The sequence below is a fragment of the Zalophus californianus genome, chromosome 2 (genome assembly GCF_009762305.2).
Source record: "Zalophus californianus isolate mZalCal1 chromosome 2, mZalCal1.pri.v2, whole genome shotgun sequence".
In the NCBI taxonomy this organism is placed as follows: domain Eukaryota; kingdom Metazoa; phylum Chordata; class Mammalia; order Carnivora; family Otariidae; genus Zalophus; species Zalophus californianus.
Window position 1 is genome coordinate 60,384,076 of NC_045596.1, and position 22,029 is coordinate 60,406,104.

Sequence of the window (22,029 nt, forward strand, 5' to 3'; positions counted from 1 at the left end):
TGTCTGTTTCCTTCCCCAAATTAGGGAAGTTCTCTGCTATAATTTGTTCCAGTATACCTTCTGCCCCCTCTCTCTTTCTTCTTCTTCTGGGATCCCAATTATTCTAATGTTTAGTCTTATCGTATCACTTATCTCTCGAACTCTGCCCTCATGATCCAGTAGTTGTTTATTTCTCTTTTTCTCAGCTTCTTTATTTTCCATCATTTGGTCTTCTATATCGCTGATTCTCTCTTCTGCCTCATTTATCCTAGCAATTAGTGCCCCCATTTTTGATTGTACCTCATTAATAGCCTTTTTGATTTTGACTTGGTTAGATTTTAGTTCTTTTATTTCTCCAGGAAGTGTTTCTCTAATAACTTCCATGCTTTTTTCAAGCCCAGCTAGTATCTTTAAAATCATGATTCTGAACTCTAGGTCCGACATCGCACTAATGTCCATATTGAGTAGGTCCCTGGCAGACAGTACTACCTCTTGTTCTTTTTGTTGAGGTGATTTTTTTCGTCTTGTCATTTTGTCCAGAGAATAGATGAATGAGAGAACAAAATGCTAACAGGTTAACAAAGTCCCCAGAAAATATACTCTAAACAAATCAGAAAAGACTTGAAACCAGGGGAAAAGAAAGGGAAAGAAAGAAAAAAGAAAGAGGAAAAAAAAGAAAAAGTTAAAAACAAACAAAAGCAGAACAAAACAAAAAAAACAGAATATGATCAAATATGATCAGGCTGGTGCATAGATCCGTGCCACACACTAGATTTTGGGTGTATTTTGGTCTGTTAGAAGAAAGTGCCTCCTAAAATTTTAAAGAAAGAAAGACTTATATATGTACAAAATAAGGGTTGATACGATGAAGGGATGGAATATGTCTGTAAAGATGAAAATTATAAAAAATTTTAAAAAAGGAATTGATAAGAAGGTGTTTGAAAAAAGAAAGAAGAGGATTTAAAAAAAAGGAAAGAAAGAAAGGGGAGAGAATGTGATCAGGCAGGAGACTAGAACAAAGCCATACACTAGAGATTTAGGGTATATTTTGATATGTTAGAAGAAACTGTATCTCAAAATTTTAAAGAGAGAACAACTTATATATATATGCCAAAAATAAGGGTAACTACTATGAAAGGATAAAATATGACTAAAAATGAAAAATAAAAATGTTTTTTTTGAAAAAGGGATTGATAAGATGTTGGTTGAAAAGGGAAAAAGAAAAATTCAAAAAAAAAAGTTTAAAAAAATTAACTTTGAAAGACTAATGAATCATGGTAAAAAAGCCATGAATTCTATGTGCAGTATTCCCCTAGCGCTGGAGTTCTGCCGTTCTCGTTGATCGTTAAACTTGGTCTTGGCTGGCAGTTCTTGCTGATCTTCTGGGGGAGGGGCCTGTTGCCGTGGTTCCCAAATGTCTTTGCTGGAGGCGGAATTGCCCCACCCTTATCGGGTCCTGGCTACACAATCTCCGGTTTGCTCTCGGGAGGTTTTGTTCCCTGCAAGCTTTCCGTTTGGCTTTGGAGGATGAGAGTGAAAATGGTGGCCTCCCAATCTCCGCCCAGAGGAGCGGAGAACTCGGGGCCCCGCTCCTCAGTGCGCCCCCAGAGAAAAGCAGTCAGTCACTCCTGTCTCACCGGTCTCTAGCCGCACTCTGTGCTCACCTGGCCTGTGACCGAGGGTTTCTATCTCTGGCATCCGACCCCGTGTGGAGTCTCCAAACCCAGCAGATCCCTGCGGTGCGCTCCCGGGCCACTCCTCCCGGGGGAGGAAGGAGAGTCTCCCCGGATCTGCCGCTTGTTGGGTCCCTGCTGGAGGAGCAGTGGCCCGACTGGGCCGCGGATCACAGTTTATGGCCACCCCGAGCTGAGAGCCCGCGCCTCTGCTCCGTCTCTGCAGCCGGCTTCCCCGCTCCGATACATGGGAGCTCTGCCGTACTCAGGCACCCCTGGTCTTTCTGTGACCCCGAGGGTCCTGAGACCACACTGTTGGGCGAGGGTTCCACCCCCCGCTTAGCCACTGGAGCGACGTCCCTCATTGGAGCTGACTTCTAAAAGTTCTGATTTTGTGCTTCGAGGCTCTATCACTTGCTGGTAGCCGCTGACAGAAGCCCCCTCCCCCGCCGTCTATCCTCCCGAATATCGCCTCAGATTCACTTCTCTGCACACACGTCCTATCTTCCAGAAAGTGGTCGTTTTTCTGTTCAGAGAGTTGTTGCTATTCTTTTCTTTGATCTCCTGTTGAGTTCATAGGTGTTCAGAATGGTTTGATCCCTATCCAGCTGAATTCCTGAGACCAGACGAAATCCAGGTCTCCTACTCCTCTGCCATCTTGCTCCTCCCTCTATATACATTTCTTTCTATATATTGTAAAACCATATTCACTGAGTAACATTTGACAGTGCTGCTGAAGAATGCATTCTTCACATCAGGTTGGCTATTGAAGGACATAGTGGATGTTTCACTATTGTAGACAACAGAAAGGTGGGCATTTTTGTGCATTTTAGAAGTTTAATTTAGATTATAAGCTCTTTTGAAATTCTTAAGTAGACAGATTATAAAGAAATGTAGATAATTATAAGTGTGTATATTTTATTATGATAAAAATAGAGCGGAAATATATATAGATATTAACTTCATAGAATACCAGTAATAGGAACATTTGAAATGGGTCAGGTCGAAAGGGTCGCAATTTCTTGTACTCTTAAGTATCCTTTTTCTTAAGTTTTTATTTCTCTGTGATATCTGGCTAAAAACTTAACTTTATTAATTTCTCAGGGTTGAGAACAAAAATTTTTTTTAAGATTTTATTTATTTGTTTGAGAGAGAGAGCACAAGTGGGGAGGAGGGGCAGAGAGAGGGGGAGAAGCAGACTCCCCGCTGAGCAGGAAGCCCGACTTGGAGCTTGATCCCAAGACCCTGGGGTCATGACCTGAGCTGGGATCATGACTTGAGCTGAAGGCAGATGCTTAACCAACTGAGCCACCCATGTGCCCTGAAAAAATCTTTAGTAAACATGATTTGGTACCCATGGGATAAGAGGCTGTCAGTCACTGGACAACACTTAAGTACAATGCACACATGAACACACTCTGACGAAAAAGACACTTACCTTCCTAGTTATTTCTCAGATGAGAAAATTAGGTGTAACACACTTGTTAGAACACATTACAATAAAAGAAATTTTCTTTCTTTTTTTTTTTTTTTTTAGTTTTAGATTAGAAATTTAGCTCTCTTTCTGGTCTGTAGCAGATAATTTTCGTGTTTTAAAAAAATCGTGTAGCAGCAATATTTTTAGTTAGGTGGTTTTACTTCATTATAAATTTATAATCATGTTTAGAGTCTAATTTCTTGTCTCTATGTGTTTGGGCTCTTTATTTTTAATTCAGCATCCAAAAAGGATTCTTTGGATAAAATAAGTTAAACAGTTCTTTGGGGAAACAGTAGTAGAATCACTTTTTCTAGGGAAGATTAAAGTAGGAACTTAAACTTTGTTCTGAAATTTACTTATCCTGAAGGACCAATTTAAAAAAATTTAGATACTGAGAAATATACCCTTCAGTTCTATTATTGATACTTTTCCTCTATTGCTTCATCAAAAATTCTTAGCTGATATTATGAACTCCATTTTAGAGTTCTTTACCTTGGGGATATTTATAATCCTTTAATTTAATGATAAATCTGCCTCATAATCCTGAATATATTGTGTATGCTTGCTGTATCTCTTTTTAGGCTATCTCAGATTTTGAATAAAATGAATGAGTCTTTTCTTCCAAGAGATTATATTGCTTATTTGACATTTTTAAGCTCTTATTTATTTTATTGTGAATACTACTACATAGAAACTGTTTTCTTCATCACCTGCTTTTTATTTATTTTTGTATACCTTTTCAGATGATGTTGAAGGTAAAAGATTGCATTTACATATGCATGATGCTTTTAGACATAATTTCTGGTAACATAAAAGGACACTGTCAAGTGATGTTTCTTCTGGCTGGTAAAAAATGTTGAGATTTGTTTCACTATATAAGAATTCCCTAATTAAAGGGAAATATTTGATAATCTTATATTGCTATTTATTTTTTCTATGGCTACTAAGTCTATTCATTGTCCGGAACACAGAAAATATTCTAGTACATCTTTTAACAACGTTAAAGCTTTGGAGCACCTGGGTGGCTCAGTCATTAAGCATCTGCCTTCGGCTCAGTTCGTGATCCCAGGGTCCTGGTGTCGAGTCCCACATAAGGCTCCCTGCTCCAGGGAAGCCTGCTTCTCCCTCTCCCACTCCCCCTGCTTGTGTTCCCTCTCTCTCTCTGTGTCTCTCTCTGTCAAATAAATAAATAAAATCTTAAAAAAAAAAACAAAACTTTTTCTCTGGCAGGACAGTCGATTCAAATTACTTTTTGTGTACTTCTTGGAGAAAACTTTTGAGGCAGTTTATATAAAATAAAAATATTTGAAAATGTAAAATTTTACATGTACTCAGCAAGAACTGGATGGTGTTCCAGTTTAGAGAATACTTATATGTTGATATTGTCCCTTTAAAATAATGCATGCACAATAATGTCTAGTGACATTTTTTATATTCATAGAACTCACCAATATATTGTCTTTCCTTTTTCTCGTGGTCTGTTTCAAGTTCCGTTTTTTTTAACATTAATATTTCTGTTCCTCATAATTAAAGTAACCAAGCTTTATTTTTTTTTGCCATTTTTCCTGAGATCCTTAACTTTTTAAAAATGAGGATGGGAATAGTCTTCTAAAGTAGGTTTAAAATGGTTGCATAACAAAATTAACTATACTTAACAGAAAGCTAACTAACTTATTAAAGTGTATAGCCTTACCATTGTGATATTTGAACCCCTTGTTTGAAAGCAGAAAATACCAAAACATGATGCCTTTACTCTGTGAAAATAAGCTGGTCTCCTTGCTGGGTAATAGAGATTAGTCATAGTTGTTTCTACTATTTTTTCTTCATTTTTGTATAGAGCTTTAAAATTTACAGTGCTTTCATGTCCATTGTCTTATTTGAGCCTCATAGCATCCTGTGAGGTAGGTGGTATTTTTCTCTTTTCTAAAGATGAGAAAAATTAATTAATTAATGGTGAGAAAATAGAAGCCCAGAGATCATGTAACTTACATAAGATCAGCTAGTAAGTAGGATAACAGTATTTAAAAAAAAAAAAGATTTATTTATTTTAGAGAGAACATGAGCAGTAGGGCCAGAGGGAGAGGGAGAGAGAATCTCAAGCAGACTCTGTGCTGAGTGCAGAGCCTGATGCAGGGCTCAATCTCACAACCCTGATCATAACCTGAGCTGAAACCAAGAGTTGGATGCTTAATGGATAATGCCACCCAAGTGTCCCAATAGTATTTTTTAATATACTTTTTTCTAAATATCCCATAGATTTCTTTTTGTTTGTTTGGTTTGGTTTGGTTTGGTTTCAAGTTTTTATTTAAATTCTGGTTTGTTAAATAGATTTCTGATTTAATAAATTGTGGCTATTTTCTGATTAGATTATCTTTAGTGAATTTTGTGATTTACATAACTAGTTTATAGAAGATTTAGACAAACATTAGAAAACACAGGTGTGCTTGTTTAATTGAGCATGGTGTAAAAGATAACTTGATATTCATTCACTATGAGTTAGGACTGCTTTTACTAGAATATCTTTCTATAGAGCAGTTTTGTCCTCTGTAATACAGGTTATGACCTTGATATGGAATGGAATTCCGAAGAGAAGGTCCAGAAATTTTTTTTTGTTTTTTTGTGGGGTTTTTTTTCGGGTTTTTTTGAGAGAGAAAGAGAGCATGTGAGAGTGCATGTGTGAGTAGAGGAGTTGGGGGAGAGGCAAAAGGGGAGAGAGAATTTTAAGCAGCTCCAGGCCCAGCACAAAGTCCACCTTGGAGCCCAACACCAGGCTCAGTCTCAGAACCCTGAGATTATAACCTGAGGCAAAATCAGGAGTCAGTCTTCCTGACTGAGCCACCCAGGTGTCCCCCAGAAATGTTTTTGAATATTGTTTATGTCTCTGGAGAAATTAAAACTGTAAATAAACATTTGAAGAATAAAAATATATATACATATTTTGTTAAAAGCCAGTCATACAAATAGGCCTAAAATGTTTCCAGAGGTATATAATAAGGACTTTAAAAAAGCAGTCTTTAATTTGATATAACTATCTTAGACTTATTTTCAGTACAGTAACAAAGGACCATTTAGTTCTTACATTTCCATTTATCTTACACTAAAGAATCATTTACTTTTACAGGCTATACAAGTATAACATATAGTATATAATATCTATACAATGTAAAAAAATAGACTTAGTTGTAGAAGTTTTAAAATAAGTATATTGGATAAGAGAGGATGGTTTACTTGTCTCATACCCTGGCTTACATATAAAATGTAATTTCTCATGAGTTTAATTTTGGTTTATAGCTTTTAGATATAATTAGTGAAGTAGTTGGCTTATGTAAACTACTTATATATAAACTACTATAAATGGCTTAATTTACTGCTATATCAAAATAGTTTGTATGTTACTTTAATTGCATAGCTAATTTTTTGCAAGACTCTACAATAAAGTTGGGAAGTGCTGTGTTATGACTATAACTTAAAGGAAGTGGAGTTTATCTCACTAACACTTTTTTAAATCAATAATATTAAAACAGAAGGAACCATAGATCCTTGGAACAGGATCATATTTTACTAGTTCAATTCAAAACATAGATCTTAATTATATACTGTTAAGCTACAGTATTTTATATAGTATAACTACAGAACAAATCATACGTATTAACTCTTACTCTTGCCAAGTTATTAACTTGTGCTCAATGCAGACATTGAATTAAACTTTCTCTTGGGTTAAACCTGCATTCCTTTAAAGTGTAGCACAAAAGTCCCAGAGTCCTCTGTATTAAAAGGTCCCATAGTTAAATAAACATAACATACTCTATTCCCCTCTGAAGCGTCACAAAATTTACATTAGTACATTAAGTGCTGAGAATTCTGCAGTAAAGAAACCTGTTCAACTTTGTTTAATCCAAATACATTTGGGCAAAGGTGCTTGCTTTCATCAGATACTTACTAACGTGCCACACTGTCCTGCATTTTGAGAAATACTAACCAAGGCTTAAACCCATAGCTTAGTTATTTGCATTTATCCACATAAAAACTTTTCAGCATTTTAAAATAAATTTCATAGGAAGAATTCATTAAGTCTGTATATGTTTTTTTCCCTTCCTTTTTAGATTAGTTTTAATAATATTCACCCAAATGTGAGTGACTTATTTTGAGCTTTTCTGTAGAGGTCACAATCTTTTGGCCCAAGGACATTGTCTGTCTTATAAGCAAGGTTGTTTGACCCACTTAATATTTAAAATAATTTAAATAAGTTGCTGGTATTACAAATTGGGAACTTTCACATGAGATTTTGGATTTTAGATTTCTGTTTTTAAAAAATCTGCAGACTGACGATAGCTGGCCTGCATTAGCACTTGGCAGTCAGTTGCTGCTTCCCCTAGGCAGGGCATATACTCTCCAGCCTTGCTGTCGTCTCACACCCAGCCTGCTTCACTCACATATATTACTGTCTTGCCCCTATAGTTTTTATTCTTCAGCATATTCACACCACTCAAATAAAAAGCAGATTTGGATTTCTTCTCCCTCACAACAGCTTTCTTCTTCTTCCTTTTTTAAAAGATTTTATTTTATTTTATTTATTTGAGAGCAAGAGCACACATGCATGTGAGAGAGTGCAAGGGGTTTGCAGAGGGAGAGGCAGAAAATTCCAAGCCTGAGTAGGGCTCCATCCCACAGCCCCAAGATCATGACCTGAGCTGAAATCAAGAGTTAGATGCTTAGGGGCACCTGGGTGGCTCAGTTGTTGAGCATCTGCCTTCGGCTCAGGTCATGATCCCAGGGTCCTGGGATTGAGGCAGGCATCAGGCTCCCTGCTCAGCGGGAAGCCTGCTTCTCCCTCTCCCACTCCCCCTGCTTGTGTTCCCTCTCTCACTGTGTCTCTCTCTGTCAAATAAATAAAAAATCTTTAAAAAAAAAAAAAAGACGCTTAACCCACTGAGCCACCCAGGCGCCCCACAACAGTTTTCTTGAAGTGTAATTGAAATATAATGATTACACATAAATAAATGTACAAAAGGATGAGTTATGACATATGTATAAACCATGAAACCATCACCACCACCACCAAAATAATGAACATATCCAAAAGTTTCCTTGTACTTGTTTGTAATCAGTCCCTCCTCCTAGCCCCCATTTAGTCACACATCTGCTTTTATCACTGTGGATTACTTTGCATTTTTCTAGAATTTTTTATAAATGAGATCATGCAGTATATACTTTTTCTTGTTTTTTTTGGGGGGGGGGGGTCTGGCTTCTTTCCCACAACATAATTATTTTGATTTTCATCTGTTTATATCAGTAGTTCATTTTTTTTAAATTGTTGAGTAGTATTCTATTGTATGAGTATACAACAGTTCGTTAGTTCATTCCCCCCTTGGTGGGCATTTGGGGTTGTTTCTAGTTTTTAGCTGTTTCATGTAAAGCTTTTGTAAACATTCATATACAAACAAGTCTTTGTGTGGACATATGTTTTTTCACTTCTCTTCAGTAAATACCTAGGAGCAGAATGGCTAAGGGATATAATAGGTATATGTTTAGCTTTATAAGAAATTGCCAAACTTTTTTCAAAGTAGTTGTACCATTTTACATGCCCACTGGCATGTGTATGAGAATATATGAGAGTTCCAGGCCCTCCACATCCTCTCCAGTTCCTGATATGGTCAGTCTTTTAAAGTTTTAGCCATTCTAATAGGTGTGAAATAGTATCTCATGGTAGTTTTAATTTGTAATTTTGTAATGAATAATAATACTGAACAACTTTTCATGTGTTTTTTTGGGGGGTCATCCATATAACTTTCTTCTTTGGTGAAGTGTTTATTCAAACCTTTTGTTCATTTTTACTGTTCTTTTTTTTGTCTTATACTTGAGTTGTAAGAATTCCTTATATATTCTAGATACAAGTCCTTTGCAGTGTTTATTTCACAAATATTTTCTTCTAGTCTGTGATTTTCCTATCATTGTATTTTGAAGAGCAAAAGTTTTAAATTTTAAGTCTACTTTATTGATTTTTTTCTTTTATACTTTGGACTGTTTCCTATTTATGAAATCTTTGCCAAACCTTAAAATAACAAGATTTTCACCTATGTTTTCTTTTAAAAGTTTTGTTGTTTTAACTCCTGTGATTAGGTCTATGGTTTCTAGTTTTACACTTAAGTCTATGATCCATTTTGAACTAATAGGTCTATTTCTGGACTTTCTGTTTTACTGGTCTGTATGTCTGTCCTTTTGCCAGTAGGATATTGTCTGGATTACTATAGCTTTATAACAAATCTTGAAATTTTGAAGTGTAAGTACTCCAACTTTGCTCTTTTTCAAAGTTCTCTTGACTCTTTTAGGTTCTTTGCATTCCCTTATCAATCCTAGAATCAATTTGTCAACTTCTACTAAAAAAGGCTGACTTAGATTTTGATTCTTATTCTGTTCAATCTGTTGATTGATTTGGGGAAAACTGATATCTTAACACTATTGCACCTTCTAATATAAGAACACAGGAATATATTTTTTTAGGTCTTCCTTTAATTTCTTTCAGTACCATTTGGAGTTTCCAAAGCATAATTCTTTTTTTTAAGATTTTATTTATTTGACAGAGGGAGAGAGAGAGAGCGTGCGCACACAAGTAGGGAGAGCAGCAAGCAGAGGGAAAAGGAGAAGCAGGCTTCCCAAGGAGCAGGGAGCCAGACGCGAGGCTTGATCCCAGGACTCAGCCTGGGCAGATGCTTAACCACCTGAGCCACCCAGGCGCCCCCTCAAAGCATAATTCTTACACATCTCTTGTCAAATTTATCCCTAAATCTTTAATATTTTTGGTGCTGTTTTAAGTGGTACTGTTTTTTAAATTTCAATTTCTAATTGTTCATTGCCAATATATAGAAATGCAGTTAATTTTGTATATTGACCTTTTATCCCATAATTTTGCTAACTTCACTTACTAGTTCTGATAGCTTTTTTATAGATTTCATAGGATTTTTTACATATATATATATCACCTGTGAATAAAGACAGTTTTATTTCTTCCTTTCCAATCTGTGTGCCTTTTATTTCTTTTTTCTGCCTTATGGCACTAAGAGTACCAGTACAATGTTGACTAGAAGTGGTAGAAGTGGATATTCTTGCCTCTTTACTGATCTCACGTGGAAAGCATTCAGTCTTTCACCATTAAGTATGATGTTAGCTGGAAGTATTTTATAGATGCTCTTTATCATCCAGTTTTGTAACTGTAAGTATCATTTATATGTTTACCTCTCACGTGTGTGTCCAACCCAAACTTCTCCAGAGACACCTATGGTTACGTTTATCCAACTGCTTACTTGATATCTCCACTCAAATCTTTATAACTTGTCTCATACTTGACATGTCAAAATGAAACTTCTCTCTGTACTCTCACTTTGCTTCTTCACAGTGTTTTTCATCTCAGTAAATGGTAAATTTCATAAAAATTATTACCACTAAGGTCTAAGCTATCTTTACTGCTTTCCTCGATTATTGCTTCCCTGTTGTCTCTATTGATTATTGTCTCCTTATTTTCCCTTGTTCCCCTGACATTCTGTTCTCAGCACAGCTGCCAGAGTAATCCTTTTAAAACTGAAGTATTTTGTAAGTAATGTAGTTTGAAGGTCCGGAAACATTTAATTCTTTAGTGACACGAGATGATAAAAGAAATATTTCCTAGAATTTCTGAAGAGTAAACCCAGCATATTTGGGTACTTAGTATTGAAAAACACTTCTACTTTTGCTCTCTTCTTTTTTCTACAAATATTTGGATGGATCATCACTGTCACTGTTGGATTGCTCTGCTTTTCCTATCATATGCAGGGTTTTTCCATTTCCAAAGTATATTAATACTAAAATCTCACATTAGAAAAGAACTATTTGAGGGATCTTGACTGCCAGCTCCATTCGTTTATAGTCTGGAGCGATATGTAGAAAAGGATTAGTTGTGTCTGGCATGGGTGAGAGCATGGGGAGCAGTATATTTGCCGTCTCTAAATTGCATATATAGCATAGGCAGATTTTAAATGATAATTTGCTTTGGTAATTATTGCTTCAGTTTTTAGTGGTCCTTTACATTTTTTTGACATTGAAACAATACATAATCTAAAGGCTGTTAAGTCTTAAGGACAATTATAAAGTCTTTTAAGGAATAAATGTAAAATTAAATGTCAAATTCTGATTCTACTGACAATTAACTTTACAGTGTATATATGTTAATTTTTTGAAAAAATACTGAAGAATATGCAGATGATTGGTTTAATTTTATAATTAAATTATTTAACACAGTCACTAACAGTCAACAAGGACTCTATGTTCAATAATGTTTTTAGGGGGAGGGTGGTTTTGAGGTATGTACACAGTGAAATGTATTCTTTGTGGTTGTATAGTCCTGTGTCTTTCGGCATATGTATGCCCTAGTGTAATCGCTATCAGATTTGAGGTAGAATATCTCCATCACTCTGCTAAGCTCCCTTGTACCCTAATTAGAAGTTTAACCTAAAAATGTCTTTGAAAAGATGTGGAAATTTAGATGTCTTTTCTTTGAATATCATATTTAAACATTTAAGAATAACTATTTAAATGATATTGAAAGTTACTTTAAGGATAATCTTTTCAGCATAATTGTGCTATCACTACCAGCCATACTGTTCTAAGAAAATTATCATTTCTGCTTAGCTCCCTCAACAAAAAGGATACTTTAAAATAACATAGCATCATATTGAAGTACTTTATCTTTGAATATTACAGAAGAAAATTCCACAAGACAGAGTGGGGATTTGGGAAGCCAGTTTACAGAAATTTTCATTAAGCAGCAGGAAAATGTCACTCTCCTGTTATCTTTATTGGAGGTAAATAAAGAATCTTGCTATTTTTGTCATCTTAATAAGCTTTTTTTGGGGGGGGTGTTATTGAGGAAGCAACATATACATACCTTTTTAAGGTCATGAAATTTGTAGTATCATTGCAAGAGATTCACATGCGTGTTTTAAGGACTCTAATTTGTTAAAATATTCTCTGCTTATTTCCATTTTTACCTTACCAAGTTTAATCAATTTATGTTAACTATTTTCTTTTTATTTCTTAAATTACTTTTTTAAAGTTTGCTAAACTGTGTTTGTAGTTTTTGATACCACTATTGAAAAAAATGTTTTTCTTAAAAACATAAATTACAGATGTTAAATATTTTAAATACTTATGTTGCAGGAGTTTGATTTCCATGTCCGCTGGCCTGGTGTGAAGCTTCTTACTTCTCTTTTAAAACAACTAGGACCTCAGGTGCAGCAAATTATTTTAGTCAGTCCCATGGGTAAGTGGCTCATCTTCCTTAAATAATTTTGATTTAAAAGTGAGGATCATTCCTAAAGAGGGGGACTGAAATGATGTGTTAATAAATTGCATAATTTAAATCACTATTTGTATTTTTGATCTGCCACTATTTTTCACACGGTTATATGTTCCAGGTGTTTCAAGATTGATGGACTTACTAGCAGATTCCAGGGAAGTTATACGTAATGATGTAAGTTAAATTCGAAAAAGAAGTCCAAGAATGTGCAACCTTTTTTTCCCCCTCTCTTTGCAAATGAAATCTTTGTTGATCCTTATTCAGTGTCATAAGGAGTTAGATTTGGAAATTGGAGGTATTGGCTAATATTTTAGACCTTTTTTTTTTTTAAAGATTTTATTTATTTATTTGAGAGAGAGAGAGAGAGATAGTGAGAGCAGGAACACAAGCAGGGGGAGTTGGAGAGGGAGAAGCAGGCTTCCTGCCTGAGCAGGGAGCCTGATGTGGGGCTCGATCCCAGGACCCCGGGATCATGACCTGAGCCGAAGGCAGACACTTAATGACTGAGCCACCCAAGCACCCCTATTTTAGACCTTTTTAAGTTATATACAAGACCACATTATTTTTTTGTTTCCTGCCTATCCAGTATTTTGGTGTAGACAGATGATTTTCATATTCAAATTTGTGCATTCCACAGGTTTAGGATTTCTTTCATCTTCTTCTGAAAGGCTGTATTGACACCAAATTTTGCCTTCAGAAAAAGTAAAGGAAACATCCCCAGACATTGAACTGTGTGAACTTAAAGCATTGCATTTGGAATCCTCACCCTCATTTGACTGAATATGCATTTCAAAGGATTTTCCGTGTAATCTTCATTTAGCTATAGAGCATGATTTGCTTTGGAGTTATTTTCCATTCTGATTTATTTTATTATTTGTGTATAAGTTTGAATATTTTGTATTGATGTATTTTTTTGTTGTTTGAACATTTTTCTGGTTGTTATCTACAACTTGGTCAAGACTGTAGTACTTTTTTTTTTTATGCTTTTAAAGATTTTATTTTTAATCTTCACACCCAGTGTGGGGCTCGAACTCACAACCCTGAGATCAAGAGTCTTATGCTCCACCAATTGAGCCAGCCAGGTACCCCTAGACATAATACTTTAGATAACAATTGGAAAAATCCTTTTAAAATTAAATTCTAGAGCCAGGAGAGCATATCAAGTTAATTCATTCTCCATGTTAACACTGAGAAGCCCAAGACTTACGAAAACCAAGTGATTTGTTGTTAGTGATGTCTGTTCATCTTTGTATATATGGTAACTGGCCTGTGTCTTTCTCATCCTTACTGCTAGTAAATACCATTTGGATTGCTCTTAGCTTCACAACTGGTTAGTGGCAGAGCAGAGACACAAGTGAAGTGCTCTTGACCTCTAGTTCACATAGAGTTTTTTAACTTTGTATTTAACATTTTATAGTATGTATGTCAATGCAGTATTATAAGGGGTTAAGTAATAGGGTAATGTAACTGATGAGAGGGACATTTTTAAATCTCTGTTATTCTTTTAAGAATTGTCTTATTTAGATGGGTACCCATCTACTTAGGAATTTTGAGCATCTTTCCTTTACTAAAATATTACTATATATCTTAAACTTGATATTGTTGTTCTGTTCTTCTCTTGGCCCTCAGTATAAATAAGATAATGCCATACAAACCTTTTATTTAAAAAACTTTCCATTCCATTCTATTTTATTATTTACTTACCTTTTTTTTTTTTTAGATTTTATTTTTAAGTAATCTCTACACCCAACATGGGGCTTGAACTTACAACCCTGAGATCAAAAGTCACATGCTCCATTGATTGAGCCAGCTAGGTGCTCCACCATATAAATCATTTAATAAGGAAATGACCTCTTCATGGATTGCTATTAGTATCATTACCATTATTTTCATTTTGGACAGTGTGTGTAAAACTGTATTAGCTTGGTTCTTAAATATACCATTTCCTTTAACCCCTACTCTTTTTTCCTGCTCTTAACCTTTTTTCGATTTTTGTTTTTTGTTTTTTGGGTTTTTTTTTTGTTTTTTTAAGTAGGCTCCAAGCCCAGCATGGAGCCCAGTGCGGGGCTTGAACTCATGACCCTGAGATCAAGACCTGAAATGAGATAGAAAGTCAGACGCTTGACCGACTGAGCCACCCAGGCACCCCACCTTTTTCTCAGTTTTTATTTGAGACAGATAAAATGATTCTCTATTTATGTTGCTTTTGATTAATTTTATGATTAGGGATTAAGTTATATATATTTTTTAACATCTAGATTCTTGGTTTTTGTTTTACAGCCATCCTTTCTTTGGGTTTAGTAAACCTATTCATTTGAATGTTTTGTGGCTAATTACTATCATAACATTATATAACACACCATGGTACACCTCAGTTGACACCAGCAACCAGAGACAACTAAATGGCACCTCTGGTAGTTCTTATTGGCATTCTGTGATTGCCTGGAACAATATACTCCCCTTTTCCTCCTCTTGTGTCTTTTCTTTTTTTATTCTTCTTTAAAAATTCTTTTCTTTTTTTCTTTTTAATCAACTTTCTAATTGTACTCAATAATAGTTTAATAGTTGTCAACATTGACTAGCTTCCCTGGGTGCATATCAGTAAAGATTTTTAGCCCCAGTTTGTTTTATATTTGAAACATTAATTTTGATCTGGATTAGAGAATTAGTTGGTCATTTACCATAGGTGCACTGACACTCTCCTATTTATTTATGTTACTTAGTGCTTAAAAATTAGCAAGAAAAGTTGAAAAACTGAACTACCTGCTCACTCCTAAGTGATAGATTTAGATAGATAGATTCCATTCTTTAACTTTTTATTATGAGAAATGTAAACCCACACAAACACACAAACCTATCCCTTAAGCCCATCAGTTTTCTTTTTTTTTTTTTAAAGATTTTATTTATTTATTTGAGAGAGAGAATGAGAGAGAGAGAGAGAGGATGAGAGCGGGGAGGGTCAGAGGGAGAAGCAGACTCCCTGCTGAGCAGGGAGCCCGATGCGGGACCCGATCCCAGCACTCCAGGATCATGACCTGAGCCGAAGGCAGTCGCTTAACCAACTGAGCCACCCAGGCGCCCCAAGCCCATCAGTTTTCAAAATGTTGTTATACTTGTTTCATCTACCTCTACTCTCACCACTGTCCTTTATTTTTTACTGGAATATTTAAAAACATTGAAACAATCAATATAATTTCACCATTACATACTTTTAGTATACATACTGTATATATCCTGATACAACTGTAATGCCATTATCACATTTAACAAGTTAACAATGACGTCTTAGCCCTCAGTTTCAATAAGATAACCATTCCATATTCAGGTTTTCCATTTGTCTCAAAGATATCTTTTACAGTTGTTTTTTTCATATTGGGGTCCAGACAGGGTTCTCTTATTACATTTGATTGTTATATCTGTTAACTTATCTAGAGGGCTTGATTAGGTTTTGGTTCACCTTTTTGCTAGGGTATTTTCTAAATGATACAGTGAACTTAGTTTTGCAACACATGAGGAAACATGTAATATCTGGCTGTCTCACTTTTAGTGATCAGTGGATTTGATTTGGATCTCTCCATTGTAAATTCTGTATCAACCTTACATCAGATTCATCAGTTACATCTGATCATACATTAATGAGCATTGCTTTAATCAGTTATTTTGTTAAGAATTGCAAAATGATGATTTCTGTAATTCTGTCATTATTTCACATGTATTAAGCTATAATCTTCTGCAAAGAAGAACTTCATCGAGTAGTCCAATTTGTTACCCTGAAATATAGTTCATACATGAAAAGCAGAATAAATGAATAAATGCCTTTAATTATCAGTTTTTAAAGTAAGGACTTGGTATCCACTTACTTTAAATGACTGGTGAGTATACTTTCGTTCTTAATAGCATTTTAGTGGATATGTTTGATTGATCTAGTGGATATGTTTGATTGAGCAATGTATCTCTATAGTCAGGAAAAATAAGTGAACATGTGTTGAAAACAAACAATGAATCATGGAACACTACATCAAAAACTAATGATGTAATGTATGGTGACTAACATAACATAAAAAATGCTAATTAAAAAAAGATTAAGTTAGAAAGTCAGAAACAGAGTAAGTGGTGGTTACTAGGGGCTGGAGTGTAGGAGAAATGGACAGATACTGGTCAAAGGGTACAAACTGCCAGTTATAAGATGAATAAGCTCTAGAGATTTATTGTATACTATGGTGATAATAATATTAAGCTAATAATACTGTTTTATATACTGGAAAGTTGCTAATTGAGTAGATCTTAAATGTTCTTACCACAAGAAAGAAATAATTTTGTGATGTGATGAAGGTATTAACTAACACTACAGTGGTAATCATTTTATAGTATATAAGTATTTCAAATCAACAGGTTGTACACCTTAAACTCACACAATGTTCTATGTCAATGTCTCAATAAAGCTGGGGGAAAGAAAGAAAAAAGAGAACTTAAAATATAAGTACTATATATATATAAACCTGATAGCTGCCACAGAAGTTATTTTATCTCCTTTACTTCTAATAAAAATCCTGTAACAAAGATATTATCCTTGTTTTACATATGGGCATACTAAGACTTAGAATTTATGTAATTTGCTTAAGGTTGCACAACTAGTACATAGGACAACTGTTTTTAAAACCCACTTTATTTAACTCGGAGCCTTAATATTCTTTCTCCTGTATTCCTTCCCCCCTTTGGTAGCAGTTAAACCCAAGTTGGCAGCATTAAGTGGGAGAATGTGACACCTAAAAATAACTACTTTTGCCTTTCTCTTATCTCACTGTTGAGATTTGACAGTCAGAAAAATGAGTAGAACAAGTCTAGTAAAGCCATGGGCTTTTTTTTTTTTTTTGGTCTTTGTGAATACTTACCTACTCAATAAGGTAATTTGCCTTTTTAGGACTTTTGTTGTTTTTTTTTATTTTTATAAAAAAATTTTTTTTTAAGACTTTATTTATTTATTTGACAGAGAGAGACAGCGAGAGAGGGAACACAAGCAGAGGGAGTGGGAGGGGGGGAAGCAGGCCTCCCGTGGAGCAGGGAGCCCGATGCGGGGCTCCATGCAGGGCTCGATCCCAGGACCGTGGGATCATGACCTGGGCCCAAGGCAGACGCTTAACGACTGAGCCACCCAGGCGCCCCCTTTTTAGGACTTTTGAACTACACCTTTGCTGTTCTTCTTTCTCTTAAGTAATACCTGCTTTTTTCCTAAAAAAAAAAAAAAAAAAAAACATTTTTCATAAAAAATCCTATTTCAAAGAAACAGAAAATGGTATCATTACAAAATATTTAATGGCGAAATAAACAGAAATGGGCAACTGAGTTTTTCTTGAATGATAATGAAGAGGTTGCAGAATATATAAATCCAACTTAAAGGAGCTGAGAAAAACTAAGAATCAGAAGCAAAGACTACTGTGAGTTGTCTTATGCATCTTTTTTCTATTGACTTAGAATCAAGTCTCGGGAATTTAGGGGCCAGGTAGTTACAGGAAAATACAAACTTTCTCTGCTAGAATGTGATGATGTTTGAAGATTTATATTATTGAATTCACAATTTCATACCATTGCTATTGTGAAGCACATACAGAAGCATCCCTGAGGTGCGCCTGGGTGGCTCAGTCGGTTAAGTGTCTGCCTTCAGCTCAGGTCATGATCCCGGGGTCCTGGGATCCAGCCCCGTGTCACAGGGAGCCTGCTTCTCCCTCTCCCTCTGCCTGCCTCTCTACCTGCTTGTGCTCTTGCTCTCTCTCTGTCAAATAAATAAATAAAATCTTTAAAAAAAAAAAAGCATCCCTAAGACATATAATTATTCCCAGCTCTCGTAAGCACAACTGAAGCTAAGTAATGATTGATGAATATGTAAGAATTATTGTACATTTATATTGTGCAGTTTAAAGAGAATGGAATTAGGAGTTGGTAGACTGGGTTCTAGTCTAGGCTCTGTCCCTTTGAGATCTATAATCTTAGGGAGGCATATTGCTCACCTTATCTGTCATTTTTTTCCCCATCTATAAAGTGAAAGAGTCAAACTTGTGAAATACCTGCATTTCTAAAATTCTGTGGTTTTTAAATGTCTTGTAAAAGTTCTCTACTAAACGTTATCTTTTTTTTCCTCCATAAGGGTGTGTTACTACTGCAGGCGCTAACAAGAAGCAATGGAGCAATCCAGAAAATTGTTGCTTTTGAAAATGCTTTTGAGAGACTACTGGACATTATTACAGAGGAGGGGAACAGTGATGGAGGTATAGTATGAGGAGATTGATTTAAAGAGATTACTTTTGTGCTCACTAAATTGTTAACTTTTAGGGAATGCAATTAGAGGGAGAAATGAGGATTCGTACTTTATATTCTTTCATTATGGTTTGTGGAGTATGGATTTCTTTTTATTTATCCTATTTGATATTTGTTAGGCTTCTGGAATCTAAGTTGGAGTGTTTCATCATTTCTAGAAAATCTCAGCCATCTCTCTTCAAACACTGCTCTGCTACATTTTCTCCTGTCTTACTTCTAAACTCAGAATCAACTCTCTGTCATCTGATTTGACTCTCACTTTATCTTTCTCTTCTGTGTTTTCCATCTTTTGGTGTTTCCAGGCTTTATTCCGTTTTATTATCTCTCACCTGTTATCTATTTCAACAATTCTTTCTTCACCTACATTTACTTATTTATTATTATTTTAAATTTTTATTTAAATTCCCATTGCTTAATATATAGTGTAATATTAGTTTCAGGTGTACAATATAGTGATTCAACACTTCCATACATCACCCAGTGCTCATCACGACAAGTGCACTCCTTAATCCCATCACCTATTTGACCCATCTGCCCACCTACCTTCCTTTTGGTAATCATCAGTTTATTCTCTGTAGTTAAGAGTCTCTGGTTTGCCTCTGTCTTTTTTTTTTCCCCATGCTCGTCTGTGTTGTTTCTTAAATTCCACATATGAGTGAGATCATACAATATTTGTCTTTCTCTGACTGACTTATTTTGTTTAGCATAATACTCTCTAGCTCTATCCATGTCGTTGCAAGTGGGAAGATTTCATTCTTTTTTGTGACTGAGTACAATACAAAATACCTGCAGATATTTTCAACTTACTATTTATTTCTTCAAACACAAGAAACAATTATTTCATAGTCTGTGTCTCATACTCCCAATATTTTAAGTCTTTGTGGATCTGGAACTTTTGCTCCATTGGTTCTTTTGCATTGCTCAATGTTTGTGCATGATTATCTTTGATTAAGTGTTGTGTTGTACTTAACAGAATTATTCATAGGAATTTGAAGCCTAGGATGGAGGTAATTTCTTTTAGAGAAAACATAGTCGTTTCTGCCAAGCCCTGGCAGTGCAGTTTATCTGGGATCAGCTTAATCCAGGTTTAAGGCTTGAGATTTCCTAGACCACTCAGGCCGTTCAAACCCAAACTATAAGATCTATGAGGACTACTTAACTTTTGGTTATTCTCACGCTGAGGATATAGCCCTTTGAAGTCCCAGCTTATTAGTGGAGAGTTTTCTGTTAGATTCCTTTCCCACCTTGTATATGCTCTTGGCTTTGATTTATTTTCCCTCTGCCACGTGAGTCTGTCAAAATGAAAGTTTTAGATTTTTTAAGATTGAGAAATATACTCCCAGCCAAAAGGTATTTATACTTCTTTACCTCACTAAGATACCCATTTTCCTATCATTGTTAACTTGCTAAACTGTCAACTCTTCATTGCTCCTGAGGCTTTTTTGTTTTTTAATTCAACATTTTTAGTTGTTTTTAGTGAGAGGTTGATCCAAAAACCTAGCCCTGGGATTGAAAAAGAAAATTAGTTTATTTGCATTGAGTGAACTGAGATTAGCAAGTTGAGTAGTGTAGATGACATTTGGCTATATTAATCTGGAGGGGAGGGCCAGCCTGGAGATAAAGATTTGCATGTCTAGAATATAGGTGATAGATGAAACAAAGTTAGATAAATGAGATAAAAGATTAGATGAGTCTGTTAGGGTGAGTAATGAGTGAGAAGGGAAAGTGCTAAAACAAAAACCTGAGCAATACTAATAGTTAAGGGATAGTAGAGGAGCAAGTATTGGTAAAAGAGACTGAGAGCGGAGAGGCAAGAGGAAAACATCTGTGGGAGGGTCTGGGGAGTGGGTAGCATTGTTAGAAGCTGAGATGTCAAACAAGATAGGGGAGTGGGTAGCATTGTTAGAAGCTGCTGAGATGTCAAACAAGATAGGGGAGTGGGTAGCATTGTTAGAAGCTGCTGAGATGTCAAACAAGATAGGGGAGTGGGTAGCATTGTTAGAAGCTGCTGAGATGTCAAACAAGATAGGGCAGAAATGTACCTTTGGGAACATGGACATCATTGATGACCTTGGGGAGAGCAGTTCTGTGTAGTGGTTGCCTCAGAATCCATATTGCAGTGAGAGGAACGTGTGAGAAATGGGAAAATAGAATAGTAGAGAAAACTCATGCAACGAATTTGGAGAAGCCGGGGGAGAAAGGTAAATAGGAACTGGAGGTTGATGGGGAATGTTTTTTATCTTCTTAAGTTTTTTGTTGACATATGAAACATTTCAAACATACAGAAAACAGTAAGAAATAGTGTAACAAACCCTTGTGCACCAATCGGCCAATTCTATTAAATGTTTACATTTTGCTATACATGTTTTAGATTTTTAAGAAATAAAACACAGAGAGTTAAGACCTTTGTATAACTCATTCTCTGTAAAACTATAACTATAACAAAGTCTTTGTAGAACTATTATTCTGCCTTCCTTCTCTTAAGATTACAGTATTTTGATTTTGTTTTCCCATTCAATGAGTGTTTTTATACTTTTTAAAAAAGATTTATTTATTTTAGGGGCGCCTGGGTGGCTCAGTTAGTTAAGCATCTGCCTTCGGCTCAGGTCATGATCTCAGGGTCCTGGTATCAAGCCCCATGTCAGGGTCCCTACTCAGTGGGGAGTCTGCTGCTTCCTCTGTGCTCTCTCTCTCTCAAATAAATAAATAAAATCTTTTTTTAAAAAAAGATTTTATTTATTTTAAAGAGAAAGAGTGCATGAGTAGGGAGAGGGGTGGAAGGAGAGGGAGAGAATCCCAAGCAGACTCCCTGCTGAGTGTGGAGCCCAATGTGAGGCTCAGTCTCACAACCCTCAGATCATGGCCTAAGCTGAAATCAAGAGTTGGGCACTTAACCGACTGAGCTACCCAAGTGCCCCTGTTTTTATACTTTTAACATGTATTTGTGTGATTCTACGCGCGCACACACACACACACACACACACACACATCATATATTAATAAACCATATATAGCATTATTTTGCAGGTTCTCAAACTAGATAAAAAGCATCCTTCTGAATATAATTTTACAACTTGCTGTTTTTTATCCAACATTGTGCTTTTGAGATTTATCTATGTTGGTACATATTACTCTAGTTTATTCATTTTAAGTGCTATATATTTTTTTTTAAGATTTTATTTATTTATTTGACAGAGAGAGACACAGCGGGAGAGGGAACACAAGCAGGGGGACTGAGAGTGGGAGAAGCAGGCTTCCCA

General features: G+C 35.6%; 1 protein-coding gene across 2 annotated transcripts in view; it reads left to right on the forward strand.

Annotated features, from left to right (window-relative positions):
• USO1 (USO1 vesicle transport factor) overlaps positions 1–22,029 on the forward strand; it is a 98,959-nt gene that overhangs the window by 38,849 nt on the left and 38,081 nt on the right. For both annotated transcript variants that reach the window (XM_027600651.1, XM_027600652.1), the window contains exons 5-8: positions 11,863–11,963; positions 12,319–12,421; positions 12,576–12,631; positions 18,600–18,720. In XM_027600651.1, the coding sequence (XP_027456452.1) occupies positions 11,863–11,963; positions 12,319–12,421; positions 12,576–12,631; positions 18,600–18,720 (381 nt within the window). The remainder of the gene's footprint in view (positions 1–11,862; positions 11,964–12,318; positions 12,422–12,575; positions 12,632–18,599; positions 18,721–22,029) is intronic.